Raw genomic sequence first — 22,833 nt, forward strand, 5'->3', positions numbered from 1 at the left:
AATTTTTTTGTACTTTTTAGGAGTATTTGAAAGCTAAAAAAAAATAGGAAATGAAACAGTTTGACGCTCTGGACTTAGTCAAAATTTGGCTAAGTCCGGATGCCAAATGGGGAAGGTGCCTTGGTGGAGGAGAGAGAAAAAAATGGACTGTACTAAAATCACTCTAGAATGAGTTCTAGAACAAATTTTAGAGCGTGGTTGGATGCACTGGAACCGTCTGGATATTGGCTAGCTGATCCAATACTAACCAAAAGACAAAAGACAAACAGAAAATAATGAAAAAGGAGAAATAAGAAGGTAACCTCTTTGTCACACCCGCTAAGGTCCAAGGGACTTCTTCTTCTCCTTTCCACCAGCTTCTTCAGCCCTAGATGCTTCCTGCTCAGCTTGGCACTCACTGAGGTGAATGGATCTATGACTCAATTGCGCTTAGGCCACCAAACATTACTTTGGATTGAATCACAAGATGAATTTTACAATAGGGTGAAGGGGTTTATATAGGGAGAGAGAGCAAAGGAGAGCCATTGGATTTTTAATACAATGGATGGCCAGATCTTCTTTTCAAGGTCATGATCCACGTCCATTATGGTCCTCCAATCAGCATTGAGACCTTTGAAATACCCCCTGGACGTTCAAGGCTTCTTTCCTTAATTAGCATTAAAGGTGCTATCTTTAAGTCTCCACCCTTGGATGTTTTGTGGATTGAATGGCTGGATCTTCTTCTCTGGCTTGGATCCACGTCCAAGGTTGTCCTCCAATCATCATTTAAGCCCCTGAAATATTCATAAATAATCATGACTGGACCTTCCCCTTGCCCTCCTTTCTTTGGCCCAACATGCCTCTCATAGTGGGCTTAGTGGAGCTTCCTTAGTGGGCCTTTAGACTAGAGCCAACTGTCTTGCTTTGGGCCTTCTTTCTTGGCCCAGGGTTGTGGCTGAGCCTGCTCCTCTGGTCCAAATAGCTTCCTCTTCATTTAATTATCCCCTTTATTCATGAAAGTTTCACCTAATTCCTGCATCTTCCACATAAACTAAGAAGAGAGTGAGATTCATTCCACTTAACTCATTGAGTTAAGTGGGGTTAGTCCCACAAATGATAATAATTAACTCCAAATTAGAAAAAGGTGATTTTGTTTCATGATGTTTCACAACTTAACATAAATGTTGATAATATATCCAGATAAAGATAAAGAAGTACATAAATTAGCTGAAATTGCACATATATATTACTATCATTTTGGATTTATCACAAAGATGTAAAATTTATTTAACTTTTATTCCTTTTGTGGGATAACTCATTATTGAATTTATGATTTGTAATTAGTTCTGTATTACATGTGTTTGGGGGAAAGTTAATTTTATATGTTCCATTATCAATCATGAATCCACGGAGTTGTAAATCAAGTAAAAAGGTATTAGAGTCTTGTTCACCTTTAAGGTTAAGTTAATTATTCTCCATTTATTGTTACTTAAAATACTAATGTCATTTTAGCCTTAAGTATTCTAGGATTTATTTAGATATTTAAGAACTTATAAATCATAAAACTCATATAGTCTTAAAAGTTTGAATTTTTTTAAAAAAATAAGTTAATCCTTTTGTTTGACTTGAAAAAGTGTTACTGCTTGGGGGTTTATTTGAATATTACATTAATTTTTTTATCAATTAATGAAAACAATTATTTTTAATTTTAAAAATGATAAAAGGGTCCAACTTAGAGAGAAAATGATTCCTTGCAAGAGGAACATTTAAAAATAATTGGGCTGTAATTATTCAGATGTTTGTACCTATAAATACAATTAAAAGATATGACTGCAGTAGTTAAACATGCATATATACATAAACATTGAGATAACCTCTCAAGAAATTCACCCACAAAAAATCACAGGACAACTTGATACCAAACATAGATAGATATAGTGGAGCTTTTGTGACAACCTTTGATGAAGGCAATGACGGTGACTCCTCTCCTACATGTACCAGCATCTCTGGTTGACGTGACCCTGCTTCTGCCATTCAAGGCCTACTGAGCAACCTATGGAGGATGACTGATGTATGCATTCTCTTTCTGTCGTAGACATGGATGAGTTAGGTCTATATAAATTGAGGTATTTCCACTCACTCTATGCCAATAAACTCTTGCAAATATTAGACGTTTAACATATATAAAACCCCCTAGGCGGGGTCATAGTGTTCGCCCATCCCAATATATATTGGATGCTGAATTGGATATCGGAAATCACATTTCCGATATCTGTTTTTATCTATTTTTGGATATTGGATAACGATATCGGATATCAGTTGTTACAATACCAACATCCGATATCATTATCTGTCTTAATGTTGTCATTCGCCTCCATCTCTCGGGAAGGATGACATATTGGATATCGGAGTTGGATATCGGATTCATACATTTTATTCATTATTGAATATACATTTTATTCAATATCCAACATAGAATGGTTGTAAAAATACATTTTATTCATTGTGGCAGTCATCATGAAATGGCCTTGAGAGAAACATGTCAGCCAACAGGTAAGCAGAGAGCTTTTCAAGTATTTTAGTACCTCGTATGGAAGAAAACAACAACTTTGAGCTGTATATATTATACGAGGCAATAAAATATTAAAAACATTTGGGCGTTGATAACACAAATGATCTAAAATCATATTCAATAGTGTTTTTTTCTCTTGATACCAAATATCGATTTCCAGATAGGGAACGATAGCTGACATCCGCCATGTCACACATGACGGATGACGAGACGATGATGTGATGGTGACGAATGATGTGACGGATGACGAACTGAGCGTGATGGTGATGTGATGGTGATGGAGGGTCTCGAACGAGTGACGTGATAGGACGGCCGTCACGGATGACAGCCGTGATAGATTTTTAAAAATGACCCAAAAAGCTTTAAAATCGTTAGATTTAAGCTTTTTGACGGCCAAGATTTTGCCACGTCGTAACTCGATTTCTTGGCATTTTGCAGAAAAGTCCCTGCATTAATTCACGTTCGCAAAAGGATGTCATCCAAAGATAATTGGAGATATGCCCCTCACATGGTTGTTTTTCCCTCACATGTGACGATGGCATCGTCCGGTGATGGGGACGCGACGGGGATGTGACGGGGACGCCACAAACCATGACGGTGATGCGAACGTGATGGGTTTTCCCAAAATCCTCAGACGTGTGACGAGATGGTGACATGACGAAACTTTTGTCACGCCACCGTCCGACATGGGTCGTCATCTGTCCCATCACGTCTGGGGCGTCACATCCCGAATGTGCCATTCCCTATATCGATTCCAGTATCCAATTCCTAGATCCACCTCATACTTAATGGTTCTTGATCCGTCTCGATATCTGTTCTACACATGACTGTCGGTATCCATTCAATATCCGACATCTAGTATCAGAAACCGTCCCAATTTTTTTTGGGATATTGGATACCTGTTTTCTGATACTGGGTATCTGATGGATATCGGATGGATATCGGACAGACATTCTCTATGACTAGGGATCGTCAAACATCATCCGTCACATCACCGTGATGGCCACATGACGGATGACGTGACAATGACGGTGACGAATTAGATGGGGCATGACGATGACGGTGACGTGACGGTGACGGTGTAGTCCGGACGCGTGACGTGATGAAAGGTCCGTCACGGATGACGTCTGTGATGGAATTTTAATACAATTATATTTTTTTATTAAATAGATGTTAATAATTAATTTGTTTAATATGAGATGTATGGTTTAATATGTTATGATAATCAAATTATTGACCTAAAATTTGGAATGTAGATAATTTATTAATTAAGTTCTTGATTGAAAAATTGAAGAATATAATAATTAATTTGTTGACAAAAGAGTGAAGACATTCATATATTTTTTATACACAGTTAAAAAACTAATTTGTTGCCACTTACCCGGGGATGTAAGAAATTTGTTGTACTAATTAATTTATTGACCGAGAAATTAAGGATTTATTAACGCAAAGTACAGCAGAATTGAATAATTTTTTTATGGATTTAAAAATTTTAATTACATTTAAATAATGAAAATTCTGAGTATAAGAATTTAATAAATTAATATCATGTTGGAAAAATGTAGTATTTACTGTTTTATGGTTCAATATGTTACGATAACAAAATTGTTGACGTAAAATTGGGAATATAAGTAATGTAAGATTTAAGGTCTTGGTTGGGAATTCAAATAATTAGCTAAAATATTTTGAAAAAATTAGATTTTTTTTAAGAATGTGAAATTATGAATGTAATAATGAACCTGTTGACGCAGTCTTCAAAAAGTCATATTAATATAGTAATTTGATAATTTATTGAACGATTTAGTGACTCACTAGTGATAGAGAGAAGATATAAAAAATTAATATAATGATAGAGAAAATGCCAAAATTTAGAAACTGATTATAAAAAAGGTATCTATTTTGAAGTTTGCTCAAGATAACGTAATGATAAAAGGAATTTGAAACCGTAAAAATATCTAATCACCTCATTTTTCTTGTAAACAAGGCCCTCTCTCCTCCAGGCTCCAACCAACTGCTCCTGTTACTTGAAGAGTAGCGTTTGGCACCGGCTTCTCCACAGGCTATGCAATCAAAGGCATAATTGAAAGAATGAAAGAGATTAATTGAATGAAAGTTCAAAAAGTCTATGATGTATCCATTTTAAACAGAGATCGTACCTTTGAAGAAAACGGAGACCTGATCCCTTCTTGAGTGATGTAAAGTTTCAATATTTGTGGTGACAGATTCTGTGGATACCCAAATTTCAAAGGAACACCTCAAGGTAAAAAAAATTGGAACAAAGATTGATATCAAAACGGTTTTCAATGATGATTTCATACACCTAGATGTCGTACCAATAAACCACCAGGACATTAAAAAATGAAGAAGAAATCCATTGGCTCAATATAATTAGAGAACGTACAAGTATAAAATCATGGACTTTATTCTTGAGAAAGCACGGTTATATAATTATTCTAAATTAACTTCCTTTGCTTAAATTCAAGTGACTCGATTCCAGAAAGGTCTTCCCCGAAATTACGAAATTTTCTTGGATCTAGAAATAGAATTAGAACGTAGAAAAATAGAGGAAAATTGAGAAAATTTGGATCTAGAAATAGATGTAAATTTATTCATGTTTGATATGATTCGATCAAGAGTTAAATTAGAGAGCAGAAAAAATGGTGAAAATTAATGTAAATTTCTTAATGGTTGGTTAGATTCGATTAGGAGAAAAAAAACAAGTGCCATAAATGGAAAAAAATGGAGTCCAAAAATAAGAAAATGTGAATTTTCTATTTTTTGGTATGATTTGGATCCTGAAGAAAAAAAAGATAAATGGAAGCTAGAAAATCAAAGGATTTGAATTTCTTTATGCGTGGTGCGATTCGATCATGAGGAGAAAAGAAGAATCATAGAACAATCAAAAGCTATAAAAACAAAAGAATAGAGTAAACGGAGAAACTATATCATGAAAAAATGGAGCCAGAAGATCAAAGTACGTTAATTTATTTATGCTTGGTGTGATTTGATTGGAGGATAAACATAGAATCAATAAGCTAGAAAAATGGAGCAAGAAAATCAAAGGAAGTGAATTTCTTTATGCTTGATGTGATTTGATATGGAGGATAAAAACTAGAATCAGAAAGCTAGAAAAATGGAGCAAGAAAATCGAAGCAAGTGAATTTCTTTATGCTTGTGTGATTTGATCCAGAGGATAAAAGAATTATATTAGAATCAGAAGTCAAAAAAATGGAAGAAATGAGTGGATGTGATTGTTAGTGTTGGTGTGTTTTCACAAGAGGAAAAGAATCATTGTTGAATCAAAAGGCTAGAAAAACGGAGGAAAATTGAGCTAGAAAATCCAAGGATATGAATTTCTATATGCTTGGCATGATTTGATATGGAGGAAAAAAATATTAGAGTAGAATCAGAAGGTAATAAAGTTGGAGAAATGAATTTATGTGATTTGTTAATAATTTGTGTTTTTTTTTCACAGGAGGAAAAGAAGAAATTTGAGCTAGAAAATCAAAGGTTGTGAATCTCTTTATGCTTGGTGTGATTTTATTGAGAGGGAAATTTAGTGAGTTGGAGAAAATGAAAGGGTTTGATTGTTTATTGGATGATATGATTTAAACAGGAGGAAATAAATCGTTGTAAGATTAGGAACTTGAAAAATGGAGGAACACAACTTTAAGGATTAGTATTTCTTCATGCTTGGTGTGATTTGATCTTGAGGAAAAAAAGATAGAAAATCATGGTAGAATCAGAAGTTAGAAAAAATAGAGAGAAATGGAGATACAGACTTGATTCCTCCGGAGTTTTCAATTTTGTGAAAAAATTGGAAACAAATAGGTGCACAAATTTCAGCTGGCCATTCAAGACTGGTTGGGGAATAAGAATGGACATGTCAATTTTCCCCACCAAGATTGCTGCTGCAAAAAAAAAATGTCCATTGAAATTACATTAGAAGATTGGATCGATAGAAGTAAATTAAGAGTAAAGACTTACACTAGTCTTCGTTGTCAGAAAAGTCATTCGCCCTGTCTCCGTCGCACAGCTGAGCGTTCTCAGCATGCAACCAACACTTGATTGTGACCAGAAGCTTGATGCTTTCAAAACTAAGATGTGCCTGCTTGAAAGTGACAACTGCACGTCCTGCCAAGAATAAACGTTCTACCGGGGCACTAGTTGCACATACCGAGACAAATTTCTTACGCAAGTCTAGAAAGCAGCGGGTAGGTTCGTGCACCTATACGTGCCCACCATTCCAATGTTGTCTCGTTATCCTTCCTCTCCGTTGATTGTAGATACGCCTCCAATTCCTTGGTTGGAGTTGGTACTCATCGTTCCTTCTCTCTGGCTAGCGCTACGCCATCAATAAGTTCTGCGAGCCAGTGCTCACCACGTTGGGGCATAAGTCGGCAAACAAATGCTAGTGCATCCTGAATGCCACTAGAATCAAGTGATGCTCCCTAATTGAAAGGGTCAAGAATTGCAGCTGTTGTTGTTGCTCGATTTTTTGAAATCATCTTCTCATACTTGAACATCTTCGACTTCATGCTCTCACAAGCTTGGCGGATGGACGCAATTTGTGCAGCGGTCATCCTTCTTCCTGATGTGAATATTGTAGACATATCAAACTTCAGCAAGATCGTGTCGATATGTCGCATCAGCGCCTTCATGATGCAGATCACTTCCATGACTCTCACTATCTTCGAGCCACTAACATATTTGGTCGTCCGATAGAAGGCCCTAAAATATCACAGAAGTTTGCCAACATTTCCCACTCTTCACGTGAGATTCTAATGTCCTTATCGGTCACCGACATGATTTGTAATGCCATAAAATCCACGAATTCTCGCTTCTCCAACGCAACATGCAACGTGTCATGCGTATTGTTCCACCGCATTGGGAAATCTAACGAAAGTTGGTTGTGATTCTTCCCCATGTCTTTGCACGTCTTTACGTACTGTTGTCTACGTTGTGTCGATGCTCGGATGCTCGTGACTAATTGGCAAACACGGGCAATCGCATCTCCCAGAACGAGGCCACTATCATGACTGACCATTTATGCATGACTTGCCATAGTCTCCCGCATGGCATCCAAGTCCTTTGTATCAGCATCGTAGGCAGGTTCGTACGATATGTCTGATGCGCTGGTGTCAGCAGTCTTAGGAGGATGTGTGGTCATCGATATACGTAACGATTGCCATGTAGCCTGGACGATGATGTTCAACACGTGGGCAGCACAAGGGACATGTCGGTCCGCAGTGAAATGGTCGTTAATCGACTTGAGTTCCTTTACGAGCAGTGCTATCATCCGCTTGTTGCTTGATGCATTGTCAGTAGTGATCGATCCAACCTGCATGATAAAAACATTACTTTTTTAATAAGGTAGTATGAACGTAAAAGGAAGCCAGACTGGAAGCTGCCAACCTTCGTCTTCAACCCGAAGTGTTCCAATGCTTGGATCACTACTGCACTCATATTCTCACCATTGTGTTTGCCGACTAGCTCGCGTATAGCAAGTACACGTTTGCATAGTTCCCACTGGTTGTTCACCCAATGAACTGTGATGCTGAGAAGACCACAAAAATCCTCGATGGACCACGCATCTACCGTCAAGGAGACCCTGGGGAGATCTGCCTATAAATCTACGAGTTTCCCCTTCATGGTCCCATATAGCTTACGCGTCGCATCCTTTATTGCCTTCGAACCTGGCCGGTCAACTGTCGTTTTCGCGGCGTACTTCCACATAATCTTGAACCCACATTGTCTACTATAACCCATGGGGAGTCCGTGAGGCAGACAAACTGTGCTATAATCTCCTAAGTCTTCTTCGGTGTCTTCTTGACGGCACCACCCTGCCCGTATGCCTCAATTATTGTATGTTGATGAAGATTAGTCCCCTTCATCTCGTGGTATATTCTGCTATGACTGAACTCCGAGTGCCTCTAGAAGATGTTTGTAGATCTGACTTTTCGCCGCTCCAACCTATTGCTCAACGGGTCAACTTTTTGGTCGTGGCACAGTAGGCACGCCCATACGCATGACCCTACCTCCATGAAGTACCGTAATATTTCAGCCTTCCCTTTATGTTTGGGACGTGACAGCCTACCACCGGTAGATGTGCCTCTCGAATGTCCTCATCTGAGGACTCTACTACCAAGTCAACGCACTTGTCGCCAAGTGGAGTTTCCATTATCGACTGTTATCAATGTCAGCGTAGGTCAATGACGTTGACATTGCCAATTCTATTAAAAGCTTCCATAAAAATTATCAAGATAAGTAATGAGATGTTGGGGATAATGACAATAAGCTGACGGTTAACCAACCAGGTCAATCTGGGGACACCTAAAGACAGAATCGGTGAAATGATAAATCATGATCAAGGTTTTTTTTGGCAGCACAAATAAAACTAGTTCGTGGAATTTTGGGGTGATGATGATGATGATCTGAAAAAATACATTGACAGTTCCACTCTATTTGAAAAAGAAGAAACGAGATACCACGTTAAATTCAAGGTAGAAAATTTCACAAACACTGAAAATCGATAAACCTATTAATTTAAAACCACCAAAAATTAAGGTCTGAAAAAGTCCCAAACATGTAATCAAACTATCAACTAAAATTTCAAAACACCTAAAGTCCAATACTGAAAATCTCACAACCATTTAATCAAGCAACCAAATATTTACATAACACTAAAAATTCAAAAGTGATAAATTCACATTTCACAAACATCTAATCAAACTATAGAGTAATTTCAATACACTGAAATTCCAAAGCTGAAAAATTTCACAAACACTGAAAATCGATAAACCAATTAATTTAAAACAAAAAATTAAGGACTGAAAAATTCGCAAACATGTAATCAAACTGGCAAGTAAAATTTCAAAACACCTAAAAGCCAAGACTGAAAATTTTACAACCGTTTATTCAAACCACAAAGTAATTTTGAAACAATTGCAATCCAAGAGTGAAAATTTCACAACCATTTAATAAAGCAATCAAACATGACTGATATGGATCTTCTGTTCTATCTCCTACTTGTGCTCTCAGCTTATGGGCAGGTTTTCTTCTTCATTGGTGCTCATACTTCTCATCTCTATCCTTAATATTGGCTGTCTATCTATATTATTAAAATCTCATGTTTTCTGTGCTGGATTTCCGTCGTACAAGGATTTTCTCTCTTATCTATTGGGCTTTCTGTTTTTTAGCTCCCCGGATTCACACTTTCCCTTCTATGAACTGAGGATAACGACATCATTGAGAGATTCATCTATCTCAAAGTTCTAAATATGCCCTGCCCTTTTTTAGTTTATCTGAAAAAACATACCATTTCAAAGAAGATTCAACATCCAATCTCCATGTATTACATAGTCATTAAATTTTCATGTTTTTTGTGCTGGACTTTGTTTTGAAAATAATGAAACTTGTGATGCATAAGTTGGGACATCACTGATTCCATCAGTGTAGACCGGATATATCTACAGTCGCGACATATGTGCTAAGCTTTAGGTCGAATTTGCCACTAGAGCTCACAAATCAAACAAGTACGTGTTTAAAAATCAAAACTCATTCTATAAAATATTATAATATGGCTATATAAGCACCTAAATTTGAGATTAAAATCAATGATCCGTTTTCACTTATCAATTGCCAAATTTAATATATGAAGCCAAAATAACTAAAGGATGAAAATTCAGCACTGCATTAGGAATCTTACTGTGCACAATAAGAATAACTTATATCAAATGAAAAAGCTAAGCTTCAAGGACATAATTTGGATTATGGAATTGAGGAACTAGATCCATTCGATGGATGATATAAAGGATCTTAATCTTATCTCTTTATTGATATTATAATCATCATCATTTCAAATAATCATATCGTTCAAAGATGTGGATGGTTCATCTATGAATTAAAAATTGCAACTAACGAATTGAATAAAATCTACAGTATATAGTGTGAGTTGCTTAGATATTTGGAGTATTGCACTGAGGAAATATTAGGATAAGCCTATCGCGAAAATCTAAGTTGAAACATTTATGTAACATTCTACTATCTAGAATGTATTGTCTGATATTTTTACTTTCAGTCCTTCAACGTTATACTTATAGTGGCACAATAATAATCATCTTAAAAATAAAATTCAACTATTATGTAAATTAATTATGCACAAGTACGAATAAGCCGAGCCACTAATTGGATTCACGCGATAATTTAGATACTTTATGTTTGCGACAAAAAAAACATGAGAAATCCAGTCAAATACCATTTTGCCTTAAAAATACAGGGATAACAAAGATTTTGAGATATGGAGATTGAACGTTAGAGTATTAGAGATACAGAGAAAAATACCTAAAATTGATAAACCGAGTAATCTAAAAATACCTAAAATTCAAGATTGAAAAATTCGCAACCGTGAAACATGTAATCAAACTGGCAAGTAAATTTCAAAACTCTTACAACCACTGAAAATTGATATCAGACATCCCTACATCTCTTTCCACCTATCTCAAATTTCATGAAAAACAATAATATAGCACAACTCACCGTGAGAGAGCGAAATATTGCAACTTGCCAGAGAAGACTAACGTGATCTTCGGCGATCAAAGTTCCGACTTCGAGTTTGTCTTCGACAGCAGACAGGTTTCCAACAGAAGACTCCAACTTCTGACTTCGACTTGGCGAGTGGCGGGCAGCTGGCGAGTTCTGCTTCGATAGTTCGACTCGACCTAAGGGGAGATTGGAGTAGGAGTCTTCGACTGTTCGACCATTCGACTATTCGACCAATCGACCGTCAAATAGTTTTATTTTTTTACTATGTTCATTAACATGGTAAAATAAACTACATTATTTTTGTCACCCGTGAGCGTCACGGTGACGGTGACATGACAAAAAGATGATCAACGGTGACGTGATGGGAACGTGACAGAAATTATTAAAATCCCCCGACGTGTGACGAGACGGCGACGTGACAAACAGTTCGTCAAGTCACCGTTTGTCACGTGTCGTCATCCATCCCATCACGTCCGGGGCGTCAGACGTGCCGTTCCCTACTTACGACGTCTGCCTACGAGCACACTGTTGTTTTTGCCATTAAAAAAAAGATAGCCAATGAGATTAACTGGCTATGTGAAGAGAATTTGCACCCTTGTCTATTTGAAGTTTGAACGCAGCAATTAAACATAGGGTTCGCTTTAAGTTCATTCTTGTTCATATTTGTATCTACAGACTCTTCGTCCGTATCCTGCTGTTCTTCTGGCTGAAGCCGAAGTCGAACACGTAATCTCGGCCTCGCTCGGTAATTTCTTCTCCTGGATCTCTTCTTTCGTTATTTGTTTGCCGGATTTTGGAAATTTTGTTTGATGGTATTATTAGGTATTGGTACAAGAAACGAAGAATCAGTTCCTTGCATGACTCTAAAACACCAAAAAATATGAATTCATGAGAAGATAAAGAGACGATGATATAGATGCTTCTTTTGTTGGTTACCGCATTTTTCTTTTGGAGGCGGAGTGGGAACGGGAAAGGGGTTAAGACAAATGAGATGTCGAACTGGTTATTTTCAGGGTTGCTTGCAGGGGTAAACTCTGCGAAGTTAATGAGCGTCTTCTACGGTTGTTGAATATTCGTTTGAAGAAAGTGGAATCTGTGTAGTGAGAGTTTTTGTCGCTGTGAAACCAGTGTTTTGGGGAAAACATGTTATAAATTATGCTTGGAGACCTTTCTAGGCCTGTATTAATGTTAAATACGGTAATTTCCACGAGAAGTGGCTAATTTTTCGTCCATTTATCTTCTTAGACAAATACATACTTTTTGGTGTTTCAGTGTCATGCGAAGAACTGAGGTCGTTTCTTTGACAAATACATAGCAAGATCATTAATCGATTTTGGAAAATCATGATGATTTTGAGTTTGCCTTTTCTTTATAAGTCCTTCAGAATAGCAAAGTTTACTCCTCCTTATCATTCTTCTTTCATTTTTACTTTTGGGTCAATTTCTTTTCTTTGGTTTTATTATTTCTTATCAGTTCACAAAACTACCGTATACTTTTACATTGAGCTTTTTCTTTCTTTTAAATTATGCAGAAAAATCAGCATCTTGCATTGGGAGAGTATTCCTCTTTATCATGTTGGTGCACTTTCACTCTGTCCAGGGGGTTTAGAAATTTTCGACGGATTAAGGATAGAGTGAGAGTAGAACTTCAGAAAATTTCGAAATGTACGTAGCTGTGGACCTGACGATTCATTAAATATGAGCATCGCTCAGCAGATAAAGATATCAACAAATGACGGTGACTGCCTTAAAGCCAGCAAGAATGAATACACATCAGCTCGGACAAGAGCTTTCAGCTATGAAGATATTATGTTAAGAAGAAGGAACAGGAAGCTGGCCGAAGATGCTAATGCTATCAAATGTAGGTCAGTTACTGAAGCTGAAGGGAGAAATGATGTGGAATTGATGAACTCCACGAAAGCAGTTAGAAGAATTGGTGAAGTTTTATTAGAAAAAAAGTCGGGTCCTGGAAAACGTAAAGATGAAGTTCGCGAAGATTTGAAAGCACAAAGGAAGGAGAAGTTGACCGTTAAGTCCAGTAAAGATGTGACTGGTCAAAGTCAAGGTCGCCATCAAGTCAAAAGTGATGAACGTTCAAACACCAGAAACGTGAAAGAGTCTGGAAAGAGAGCGATTGAAGATGCTCTGGTGAAGAGCAAACACAAGGTGGGGTATGGAGAATACCCACGAGAAGATAAGGATAAGAAATCAAATACAAGGAAAGAAAGGGACAGAAAGCCAATGGAAGAGCTTTCAGAGAGAAGGGAAACACATGATAGAAGAAAAACTTACAGATATGACGAACAAAGCTCAAGAAGAAGGAGATCAAGAAGCAGGGAATTTGATAGAGGTCATGTTGGAACTGCTTCGTCATCATCAAAGGGACAAAAAAGGCCCGTTCATGGTAGAGATTATGATGAGCCATCAAACCGTTCTCTGAAAGATAGTGCGGAAAGACAGCTCACAAACCCCAAAAAATACAGAATTTCAGGTAGTTCTCGCCATGAGAGTGGCCTCGGAGGTTATTCCCCCAGAAAAAGAAAGCCAGTGGGAGCTGCTGCCGAGAACTCTACACCAACCCCTCCATCACTGTCGACTAAGAAAGAAGCAAAGTGGGACTTACCTACTTCAGGAGCTGATCTTCCGAGTTCGTCATCTGTGCCCGGAAATCTATCATCGTCATCTAATCAGAACTCTTATATTCAACCTTCCTCCACTTCGGATAATAGTGTTCTCTTAAAAACTCAGGGGTCGTCATTGATTACTGTGCCGTCAGTTTTGCCGGCATCAATTGATTCTGTTCATCTGACTCAGGCAACCCGTTCTATGAGGAGACTCTACATGGAAAATTTGCCAACTTCGGCTACTGATAAGTCCATACTGACATCGCTCAATGATTTTTTGCTCGCTGCTGGTTCCAATCACATCCCGGGCTCGCAACCGTGCATAGCCTGTATAGTGAGTAGATGATATATAAAAAATACTTCTGTAATTTATTTATTCTCCATGAAACATGACTTTTTCAAGAATTATTTCTGCCTTGTAATGCTTGTATGCAGATCAATAAAGAAAAGTGTCAGGCTGTTGTGGAGTTTCTCACTCCAGAAGATGCGACTTCAGCTCTTTCATTTGATGGAAAGTCCATGTCTGGTACAATTCTAAAATTTAGGCGCCCAAAGGACTTTACAGACACGACAACAACAACAACAACCACAACAACAACAACAACAACAACAATGACACCGACAACAACAACAGTAAGATTTATTTTCGCGATTCTACTGTTGTTTGGCATAGTGAATCACTGATTTGGAACTACTTCAAAGTTTCAGTGGGTAAGACTGTATTTTGATGAATTGCTCCTTGAAGCATAGACAACTCAACTCATTATCATAATGCTTTTATGTCAGAGAAATCAAGGTTACTCGTGGATGAAGTGGAAATGTTTTATTGCATGCATGTCTTATGGGTTTTTCTAAGACTGAGAGTTTGGAATATAGACTTTGGCATTTTTTATAGGACTTCACGTGAGTGGACTATTCATCAAAAGTACAGTGTGGATACAAGCGCCATCACCATACATCTTCCTGTGATTTCATAAAATAAATCTCAATCATTTTGATCTTGAAAGTTGTGTAGCTTCAGGTTATTGATATGACAAAAAGGTTAGGTCTGTGAGACAAAGCTAGAAAATGGAACATGTTCTCTCCTTTGATGAAAGGCTCATTGTTTGCTTGTGAATATGATACGATCCCTGACCTTTCCCAGTGACATTTCCACCTTATGTCCTAAGTTTAGTACTCAATAAATACATGTAGCCCCCAGGGCCAATTGCCATGTGGAGGAAATGGGGTCGAGGCAGAAGAGATATATAGGAAGCATAAAAGTGTCGATCCGCTCTGTACGGCCACTTTATCAACTGTATTATTCATCTCATTCTCAATCAATCTATACGTAGTTCTTCCTCCTTTTCTTCAATAGAGACCTAAATCAAGGTCCCTTTTTAGATTAAATTTTCTTTCCAATGATAAGGTTTCGTGAATAATTTTGTACTAAGGGCTCTTTTGGTCTGCATAAGGTTTAAGAACCCATATTGTATTCAAGTTTTCGCATTTCTCATCTTTCCTTTAGCCCTGCTCCCAGGGCAGCCGGAGGGACCCCACCACCCTTCTGCATAATCACCCTGCTCTCGTCTCTTCTATACCCACTGCCACTGCGTTCTCCCTTCTCTCTCCGGTTTCCCTCTCTCACCAGATCTTGCGTTGACCACCCATTGACTGAGTGATACAGCCGTTCTATTAATTCACACTCTTACTATCTGAAGCTGAAATTTTTTCTTTTGGTCTAAATGTTTTTTGGAAAGGCTTGAGCTAGCTGCAAGGGATTTTTTTGGAAGCTCCTCTGGTTGATCGTTATCCGAATCCCCTTGGTGAAAACTTAAAACTTATATTTTCTAATATATATGGAAATGAAATTCCAGAGGACTACCTGTGAAAGGGAGGAGAATAGTGCGACACTCAAAGAGGGAAAATACTTAACTAGGATAGTTTAGTCATTTTGGTACAACGTCAAATCTAAAGGCATCAATTGTAAAGAGTGGAGGGGGAAAGCTTAACACTTGAGGATTATGATCAGTTATATACTAGTCCACTTTAGTTACATCAAGTAGTTTCGTCCTCTTGACTACTTTTGCTCTTTTCTCCCCTGGTTTCCTTTGTCTCAACACTTAAGGATCATATCAGTTAACAGATGAGAGAGATAATTGCGGGGAGAAAAGGTATTTAGATCTTATTTCCATTCAGCTAAAGAACCTCCATCTCCTGAGGGCTCTGACCATGGAATAACCTTGGCTCATGGGTTGGGCGTCTTGATTCATGCCTTGGGCCATGTGTCGCCTTTCTTTTCTCTTTTTCATGTTTTAATTCATCCTTGAAAAGTGGATGATAATCATTTCTATGGCGGTTTATCTTTCAATTCGACTTTTCTCAGCTAGGTACTGAGGATTTTATTTTCTGTTCGGCCATATCTAATTCCTGCAGTTGCTCTGCTTTCTTCACATTAGAGTTTGCTTTTTATTTCTGATTGAAGTCTTTCTGTTTCTAAGGTACAATGCGGTTATTATGTATGTACCAGGTTTTCAGATCATTGATATTTTCATGCAGACTGGTGTTCTGGAGAAACCTGCTTTAACTAGTCCGATTTCCAATATTGTCGGTGATTCACCACACAAGGTACTTTCCTTTTTTCTTCAACCCTGAATACTACTCAATCAAATTGTAGTTGTTGTGGATGTACAGTTGCAGCATTATATTCTGATTTGTCTTAGGAATGAGAATCAGCTTGAAATGTTTTTTGTTGAAAATTAAGTTGGCCGTCTTATACTGCAGATTTTCATCGGTGGAGTTTCGGAATTTCTGTCATCTTCTAAGGTAAGACGACTTGGTGAAGAGTCCCGCCGAGCTTTACTTTCTTCTCAATAAGAGAGTCCCATACAGCTTTGTTTTGTTCTCAATGTGGTCTTTCATGCAATTTTCCTATCTTTATATAGAGTTTTACAGTATCTACTCTCACGATCATTGACAAATCCTCCTCAGCTCCTGGATATAGTGAGCGCATTTGGGCATGTGAAAGCATTCCACTTCTGTTTGAGTACAGAGCTCAACCAGCCTTGTGCTTTCTTAGAGGTAACTTCACTCTCCTTTTAAGATTGCTTTTTCTGGCGTTTTACATATTGCGACTGATGAGATTAGTCCTAACATTTTTATGTGATTCAGTACGTTGATCATTCGGTCACCCAGAAAGCATGTGCGGGGCTTAATGGGTTGAAACTCGGAGGCAACGTCATCACAGTCGTCAGAATGCTTCTAGATGGTGATGTAACTGAGGTATAATTTTATCATTCTTAAATCTTTCTGCCAATCTTTTGCTCCTTGAAAATTTCTAAATTTTCCACAGGAAAATTCCAAGACACCCTCCTATAGAGTTCCTAAGCATGTGATGCCATTGCTTGAGAAACCGACACGGGTCTTGAAGCTCAAGAATCTGGTAGGAAACGAACTTTCTGCCATAAAGTCATAATGCTCATCTTACGATTAGTGTTTTACCGTTGCCATGACTGGTGACCAGCTGGATGAAGAGAGCTTTTCACAGCTGTCTGCATCAGAATTGGAAGAGATCTTGGAAGATGTTCGGCTTGAGTGCTCAAGGTTCATCTCTCTCTCTCTCTTATACTCGGTTTGGTATCAACTATGTTAATCAATATCTCATCACCATCCGTCGGTTGATTAGATATAATCAACGGGTATAATCATCATTGTCGTCATACAGTTTTCAAGAGGTGTCTTTATCCTCATTTTCCATGTGACCAGATTAAGAGCATTTAATCATGCTGTCATCCATCGTTTGGAATCTGCCATCTTCACTATGATCCACGTGTTGACTTTGTCATCCTCATCTTCATCGTCATTTTGATTCATCTGTTTAAATTTATTGTTATCTTCATCGTCATTGCTACCAATCTGTTAACATTTTTGTGATCCGTCTGTTGAAATGCTCATTGTCATCATTATCGTTGTTGCAATCTGTTTGTTGAAATGATCATGTCATCTTCATTGTCATTGCAATCCATCTGTTGAAATGGTCATTGTCATCTTTATCGTCTTTACTGTCCCTCGGTTGAAATTATCATTCTCATCTTTATGGGAGCTTTATGTTTCAAAAAAATTGGAGCTTTTTTACATGTGTTGAAATGGTCATTGTCATATATATTGTCGTTGAAGTCCATTTGTTGAATTCATCATTGTCATCTTCATTGTCATTGTGATCCATCTGTTGAATTCATCATCTCTGTCTTCATCATCATCGTGATCCAGTTGCTGAAGTCATCATTATCATTGTTGGATGTTGCACCTCTGCAACTTTCTGGCTGCACCACCTGGAAACCCTAGCAAACAAATGGGAGTTGGAGAAAAGAACTTACTTATGCAAAGCCAAGTCCCCACGATATGTTGGTTCACAGGATGGGCCCTGACCCTAAGCGGGCCCATAATAGGACGAACATCGTGATACGAACCTTGTTCTAGGTTCGTATCGGAAGGAGTAGAGGACGAGGCGAGGTAGGAATTCCCGGGGTGGAGAGGTGGAATGGGAAGGGTAGGGGAGGAGGCCGAGCAGGGGAGGTAGGGATCGTGGGGGGGACGAGCCGCCTGAAGATGCGGTGAAGCAGAGACGATCACAAGCACGGGGATTGTAGAGGGAGGCAGAGCGTAGATGTAGGAGAGACGAGAGGGGAGGAGAAACCAATAGTCACTTAAGAACCAATATCCAAGTCTGTCCCCAGAGGGAGGGCTGCGCTCTTTAAATGAACATAAAAGGAAAACATGACTATAATGCCCTCGATGCGGCCCGGGAAACCTATCACATCGCATGGCCTTACAAGGGCACTTTAAATAAGCTTCCACGGCTGGCAATCATTGTCATTGTCGTTCATCAGTTGAGTTCTTCATCGTTATTATCACCAGGGTTCATCCGTTGAGTTCTTCATCTTTATCATCATTTGGATTCATCTGTTGAGGTTCCTCATCATTATATTCATCTCCATTCGTCCAAGCCACAAATAAATGAGACTAAATAATAATTCCTTATCGTTTGCTGACCCACTCTAAAATATTACTTTATCTATTCGTCTTACTGACTTGCCCCTCAAACTTCTGTACCCAGGTTTGGCACCGTAAAGTCAACAAATATAGTGTATTTTCCATCTTCCAAGGCTCCTGCCGTCGACTCCCAGGAAGAACAAGCTGCTGGCCTGCAGAACTTGAATCCTGAAGAAGATGGTGTAAGGGGAAAATCGGAACCCATGAATGAGCTTTCAGATGAGTCCCCACAGGATATGGGTGATTCGCCTTCGGCCGAACACATCACAGGTGAAAGAGATGGCAGTACAGCTGGAGCAGAAGCAGCCAATGAAAAAATTACTTTAGTGAAATCCGCAGTCGAGGAATCTGATCAAATAGACGATGTGATCGGTGGTGATCATGATGATCAAGATCTTGAGCCGGGGTCGGTGTTAGTGGAGTTTTTGAGGGAGGAGGCCGCCTGTGCAGCGGCCCATTGCCTAAATGGACGGCTCTTTGACGGAAGGATGGTGGCAGCAGAATATGCTCCATTTGGACGCTACTTGGCCCGCTTTCCTAGATGATGGAATTGATCTTAATTGTCAATCCACAAGGTAAAAATGTTTCTGTATGTTCATTCATGGCTTTGAATGTAGATGCAACTTGAAGCCCACTCAGATGGGTCTGCCAGAGGATGAATGCCAATACATAGACATGAATGCCCAGGTTAGCTTTGTGTTCTATTCATTGTAGGCCATGGAGAGCAATGGATGAATTAGACTTTTTGAGAAATCAAATTTATTTCCTTTTTTATGTCGTATTAACGTCAAATTTGTTTGTTTGATATCTATATGACCCTAAAAATAGAAGTTGGCTGACAGAGTGAATGTTATCCAACTAAGAAATTTGCTCTCATTATCATGGGGCGATGTTATAATGGTCCCCTGATATGCTTCGATCGACATGTTGATTTTCTTAGGTATAGTGTTCTATATATTTAGTATGATTATCTGTGCAGTAGAAGATCTTGTTACAATGATACCCGTATGTTTGGAAACTTTTGCGACCATTAGTGATGAAAGCAAACTAGGTGTATAATTTTGATGTCGTCGTACTTTTAATTTGCTTTAATCTAATGAAATATATATTTAACTCGCCCTGAATATGTAGCGGTATGAAAGGCCGTATCCAGAGGGACTGGGACTTAAAGATACATCTAATGTCTGAGTTGAAGAAGAGGAGTAAGATACTAAGAGATCTTAGTTGTACCATAAAATAAGATAATCAAGACAGAGATACTGAGGGTGATAGTGTTATAATAATGATATTTTAAAATAATAATTGGAAAGTGACAAATTAATATGATATAGTAATTATGGATAACAAGTAGACTAAAGATAAAAGAGAAATATTAGAACTAATATTTTTAGGAGAGAATTTTTATGACTTTTAAAGTAGGGAAGGATTAAACAAGAATTTTTATTCTTGTTTATTTCAATAGATAGATAGTTTATATGTGTGTCGGAAGAACTAATGATATCATTTAAGTGAAGATAAAGACATAGTGGGATAGTGAAACTGCGTATTTATTTGGAATAAATATAAGAAGAATTTGATAGAGGGGACGAGGTTTGATGAAGAGAAGAGTAATAATAAATGATTAATATTTAACTATACATTATTAGAATGCAAGGATAGTAGACTATCTTAGTAGAATGAGATACAGAAAGATTTGTATAGTTAAATAGTCATTTCTTATGATATTAAATCTAATTAAAAGAAGCAAATATTGACAAGATTTCAGAAGGGAGCAAGGTTTTTGATAAAATGCCTCAGGAGCGCTATTCTATGAAATTCAATTCAAAATATGATCCCAGGTCTGATTTAATCAAAATATATGTACTTGACTAGAAATGACAATTAAATATCAACCAGATGAAGAGTTCAGAAATGGACTGGATTCTCCTTGATTTAGACAAGCAAAGAGTGGGGGGGAGGGGATATTGGTGTCATTGACTTCGGCGTATTGACTTACTTGAAACTTTTCTAGATGCACCCTGAGCTCATCAAGCTTCCTGGAGATTATCTGTCAGAAGAGCCTAAAACAAGAGTAAAAAGTATTCCATGAGGGACCTCTTTGTGTTATCGATGGTGGGTCTCTCTTTGCAATGCTCTACCAAGAGTGGTGCAGCTAAATCTACATGTCCTGTTTCTGGAATCCACCATCGTATCAATGGGAATGACAACCACGGTAGAGATTTATTTCTCTACCCCTTGACCGTCCATTGTTGGCGAGATAGGATTAAACGGCCGCAATGAAATCACAACCATATACCCCATTTTACCAACTGGTGAATCACTTCATTCAGGCGTGCCATCCACATCAATCACATCTATCCAATCACAATGTGAGAAACAAAAAGAGGTTAGGGGTTTAAATAGGGCAGTAGGATTTTCTTGCAGAATATCAGATGCTTAAGATTATATTGTCACTTAAAGTCAACCTCTTACAAATTGGACTTCGAGCCAGTTCAGCTCAAAGCCAGATCATCCATCACCTCTCAATTCTTAAAGGTCACGGTCCATTGGGCTGCAATCCCATCTTCTCATCTTGATTGGCACGGCCCACTGTAAACCTTTAAGCCAATATTTCAGTTAATCTCATATTGTCAGATTAAAACATCCATGGCAGCTATCTAAATGCCAAAGCTATTGAGTTGAAATCAAAACCTTTCCAGTGCACACAGGGTACAAAACTAACTTTCTACCTGGATGGACCTATTAGACCATTATTCGGACTACCTTTGTGCAGTGCTCACACTGGCTAGCTGCAGCTGCTTTGAGTGGTGCGCACCCCCTCTTTTTATGTCTTATTCTTCTTTTTATTTCTTCTGATGGTTCAATACCTGTTGAGGTCATATTGTCCGAGCAAACATGATTTCGTAATATTATCTCTATAATATTGTCAGTTTGTAAATCATGTAAAATTTATGACGGAAAATGTAGAAATAATACAATGAGCCAATCAATACATGAAATATAATATTTCACCAAAATGAAAATAATATTGAAAATACTATTTCATGTAAAATATTTGATCGGTAATTGTGTGCCGGAGAAACTTAGTCACTAATTTTTGTTGGTCAAATGGCATGTGGATTAATCTCTTTACATGAATTCCAAAGTTGGTGTTAAGGCGAAGGGTTTCAAATTTTTTTGGTGCAAGTTTTTCCAAAATTTTGGATTTCCTTAAATTCTCCTCAAAGAATTCTCATTTATCTACCAAAATTTTAATAATTTTTTAAGTGTTATTAACCATATTTGTATGCTTTCTTTGCCCCAAGTTTGATATATACTTTTATAGACACATATCTATTGGTGAAATGAAATGATATAAAGAGAGGAGTGCCTAGCCCTTTCTCCCTAGGTTTATATCCAAATAATTAAGCTAACTAATCCACAAGGTTGAAATTTTGTGAGGATTTCAGCTCCAAGGCTCGAGGAATAGTTTTTAAAAGGTATACTATATTTTCATCAAATAATGACACTAAATGCATATTATTGTTTGACACTAACTTATAATTCAATTATTCTTGCCTCTGATAACTCCTTCAATCTAAAATACCCATACAAAAGTCTAAGTCAAGCTAATCAGCATGTTAATATTTGAAACTAATATGACCATTTCTTCACTTTTTAACTTGATTCAAACTAAATCGCCCATAAAAAAATACAACCAAATATGGACTAAAATAAACCTTTTCATGTATCATGTATACAAGGACAACATATTTGAAAGCACATTTCTAAACATCATGTCCAACACAAAATAATGTTTTCTAACATTTAAGGGGGATTCTTATCTAGCCCAATCATCAGACAACTATGACAACCATTTTTCTCCTTCTCAAGTCCAACATAAAAAAAACATTCAGGATCTTAAACATCTGTCTAGACCTCAATACCAACACTTTAAAGACCAAATTTTCTCCAAACCAACTAATTTTAAAACTTGTATTTTAAAAACTCAGAGCCGAAGCAGGTTAAGCTAACTAAATCCAGAGGGACAGCAGACCCCTAACGTTCCTCTACCGTTATCTCCTCCCTACATTATCTCATCGCC

General features: G+C 37.8%; 1 protein-coding gene and 1 long non-coding RNA gene across 4 annotated transcripts; one reads left to right on the forward strand and one right to left on the reverse strand.

Annotated features, from left to right (window-relative positions):
* Positions 1–4,433: 4,433 nt before the first annotated feature.
* On the reverse strand, positions 4,434–11,290 carry LOC144715692 (uncharacterized). The gene is made up of 3 exons (XR_013584694.1): positions 11,090–11,290; positions 4,708–4,776; positions 4,434–4,611 (listed from the first exon to the last, which is right to left on the reverse strand). It is a non-coding gene; the product is annotated as an uncharacterized LOC144715692 (long non-coding RNA).
* Positions 11,291–11,712: 422 nt separating this feature from the next.
* Positions 11,713–19,523, forward strand: LOC144700224 (RNA-binding (RRM/RBD/RNP motifs) family protein). 3 transcript variants are annotated; one of them, XM_078571679.1, is made up of 12 exons: positions 11,713–11,840; positions 12,627–13,498; positions 13,578–13,741; positions 13,909–14,052; positions 14,154–14,351; positions 16,257–16,325; positions 16,482–16,523; positions 16,689–16,778; positions 16,869–16,979; positions 17,050–17,139; positions 17,191–17,300; positions 18,814–19,523. In XM_078571679.1, exons 2-12 carry the CDS (start codon positions 12,793–12,795, stop codon positions 19,292–19,294), a joined length of 2,205 nt encoding a protein of 734 aa, XP_078427805.1. In that variant the 5' UTR covers positions 11,713–11,840; positions 12,627–12,792; the 3' UTR covers positions 19,295–19,523. The 3 variants fall into 3 exon arrangements, with proteins under 3 accessions (XP_078427805.1, XP_078427803.1, XP_078427804.1); XM_078571677.1 differs by having other exon boundaries at positions 12,627–14,052; XM_078571678.1 differs by having other exon boundaries at positions 12,627–14,052; positions 17,221–17,300.
* Positions 19,524–22,833: the final 3,310 nt, after the last annotated feature.

Source organism: Wolffia australiana, chromosome 2 (genome assembly GCF_029677425.1).
Source record: "Wolffia australiana isolate 7733 chromosome 2, ASM2967742v1".
Taxonomy (NCBI): domain Eukaryota; kingdom Viridiplantae; phylum Streptophyta; class Magnoliopsida; order Alismatales; family Araceae; genus Wolffia; species Wolffia australiana.

Bases quoted from the DNA above. Each gene is read 5' to 3' on its own strand.
- LOC144700224 (XM_078571677.1), top strand. From the start codon at position 12,793: ATGAGCATCGCTCAGCAGATAAAGATATCAACAAATGACGGTGACTGC. The intron at 14,352-16,256 runs GTAAGATTTATT...ATTTTCATGCAG, and splicing joins TGACACCGACAACAACAACA to ACTGGTGTTCTGGAGAAACC. The intron at 16,779-16,868 runs GTAACTTCACTC...TATGTGATTCAG, and splicing joins AGCCTTGTGCTTTCTTAGAG to TACGTTGATCATTCGGTCAC.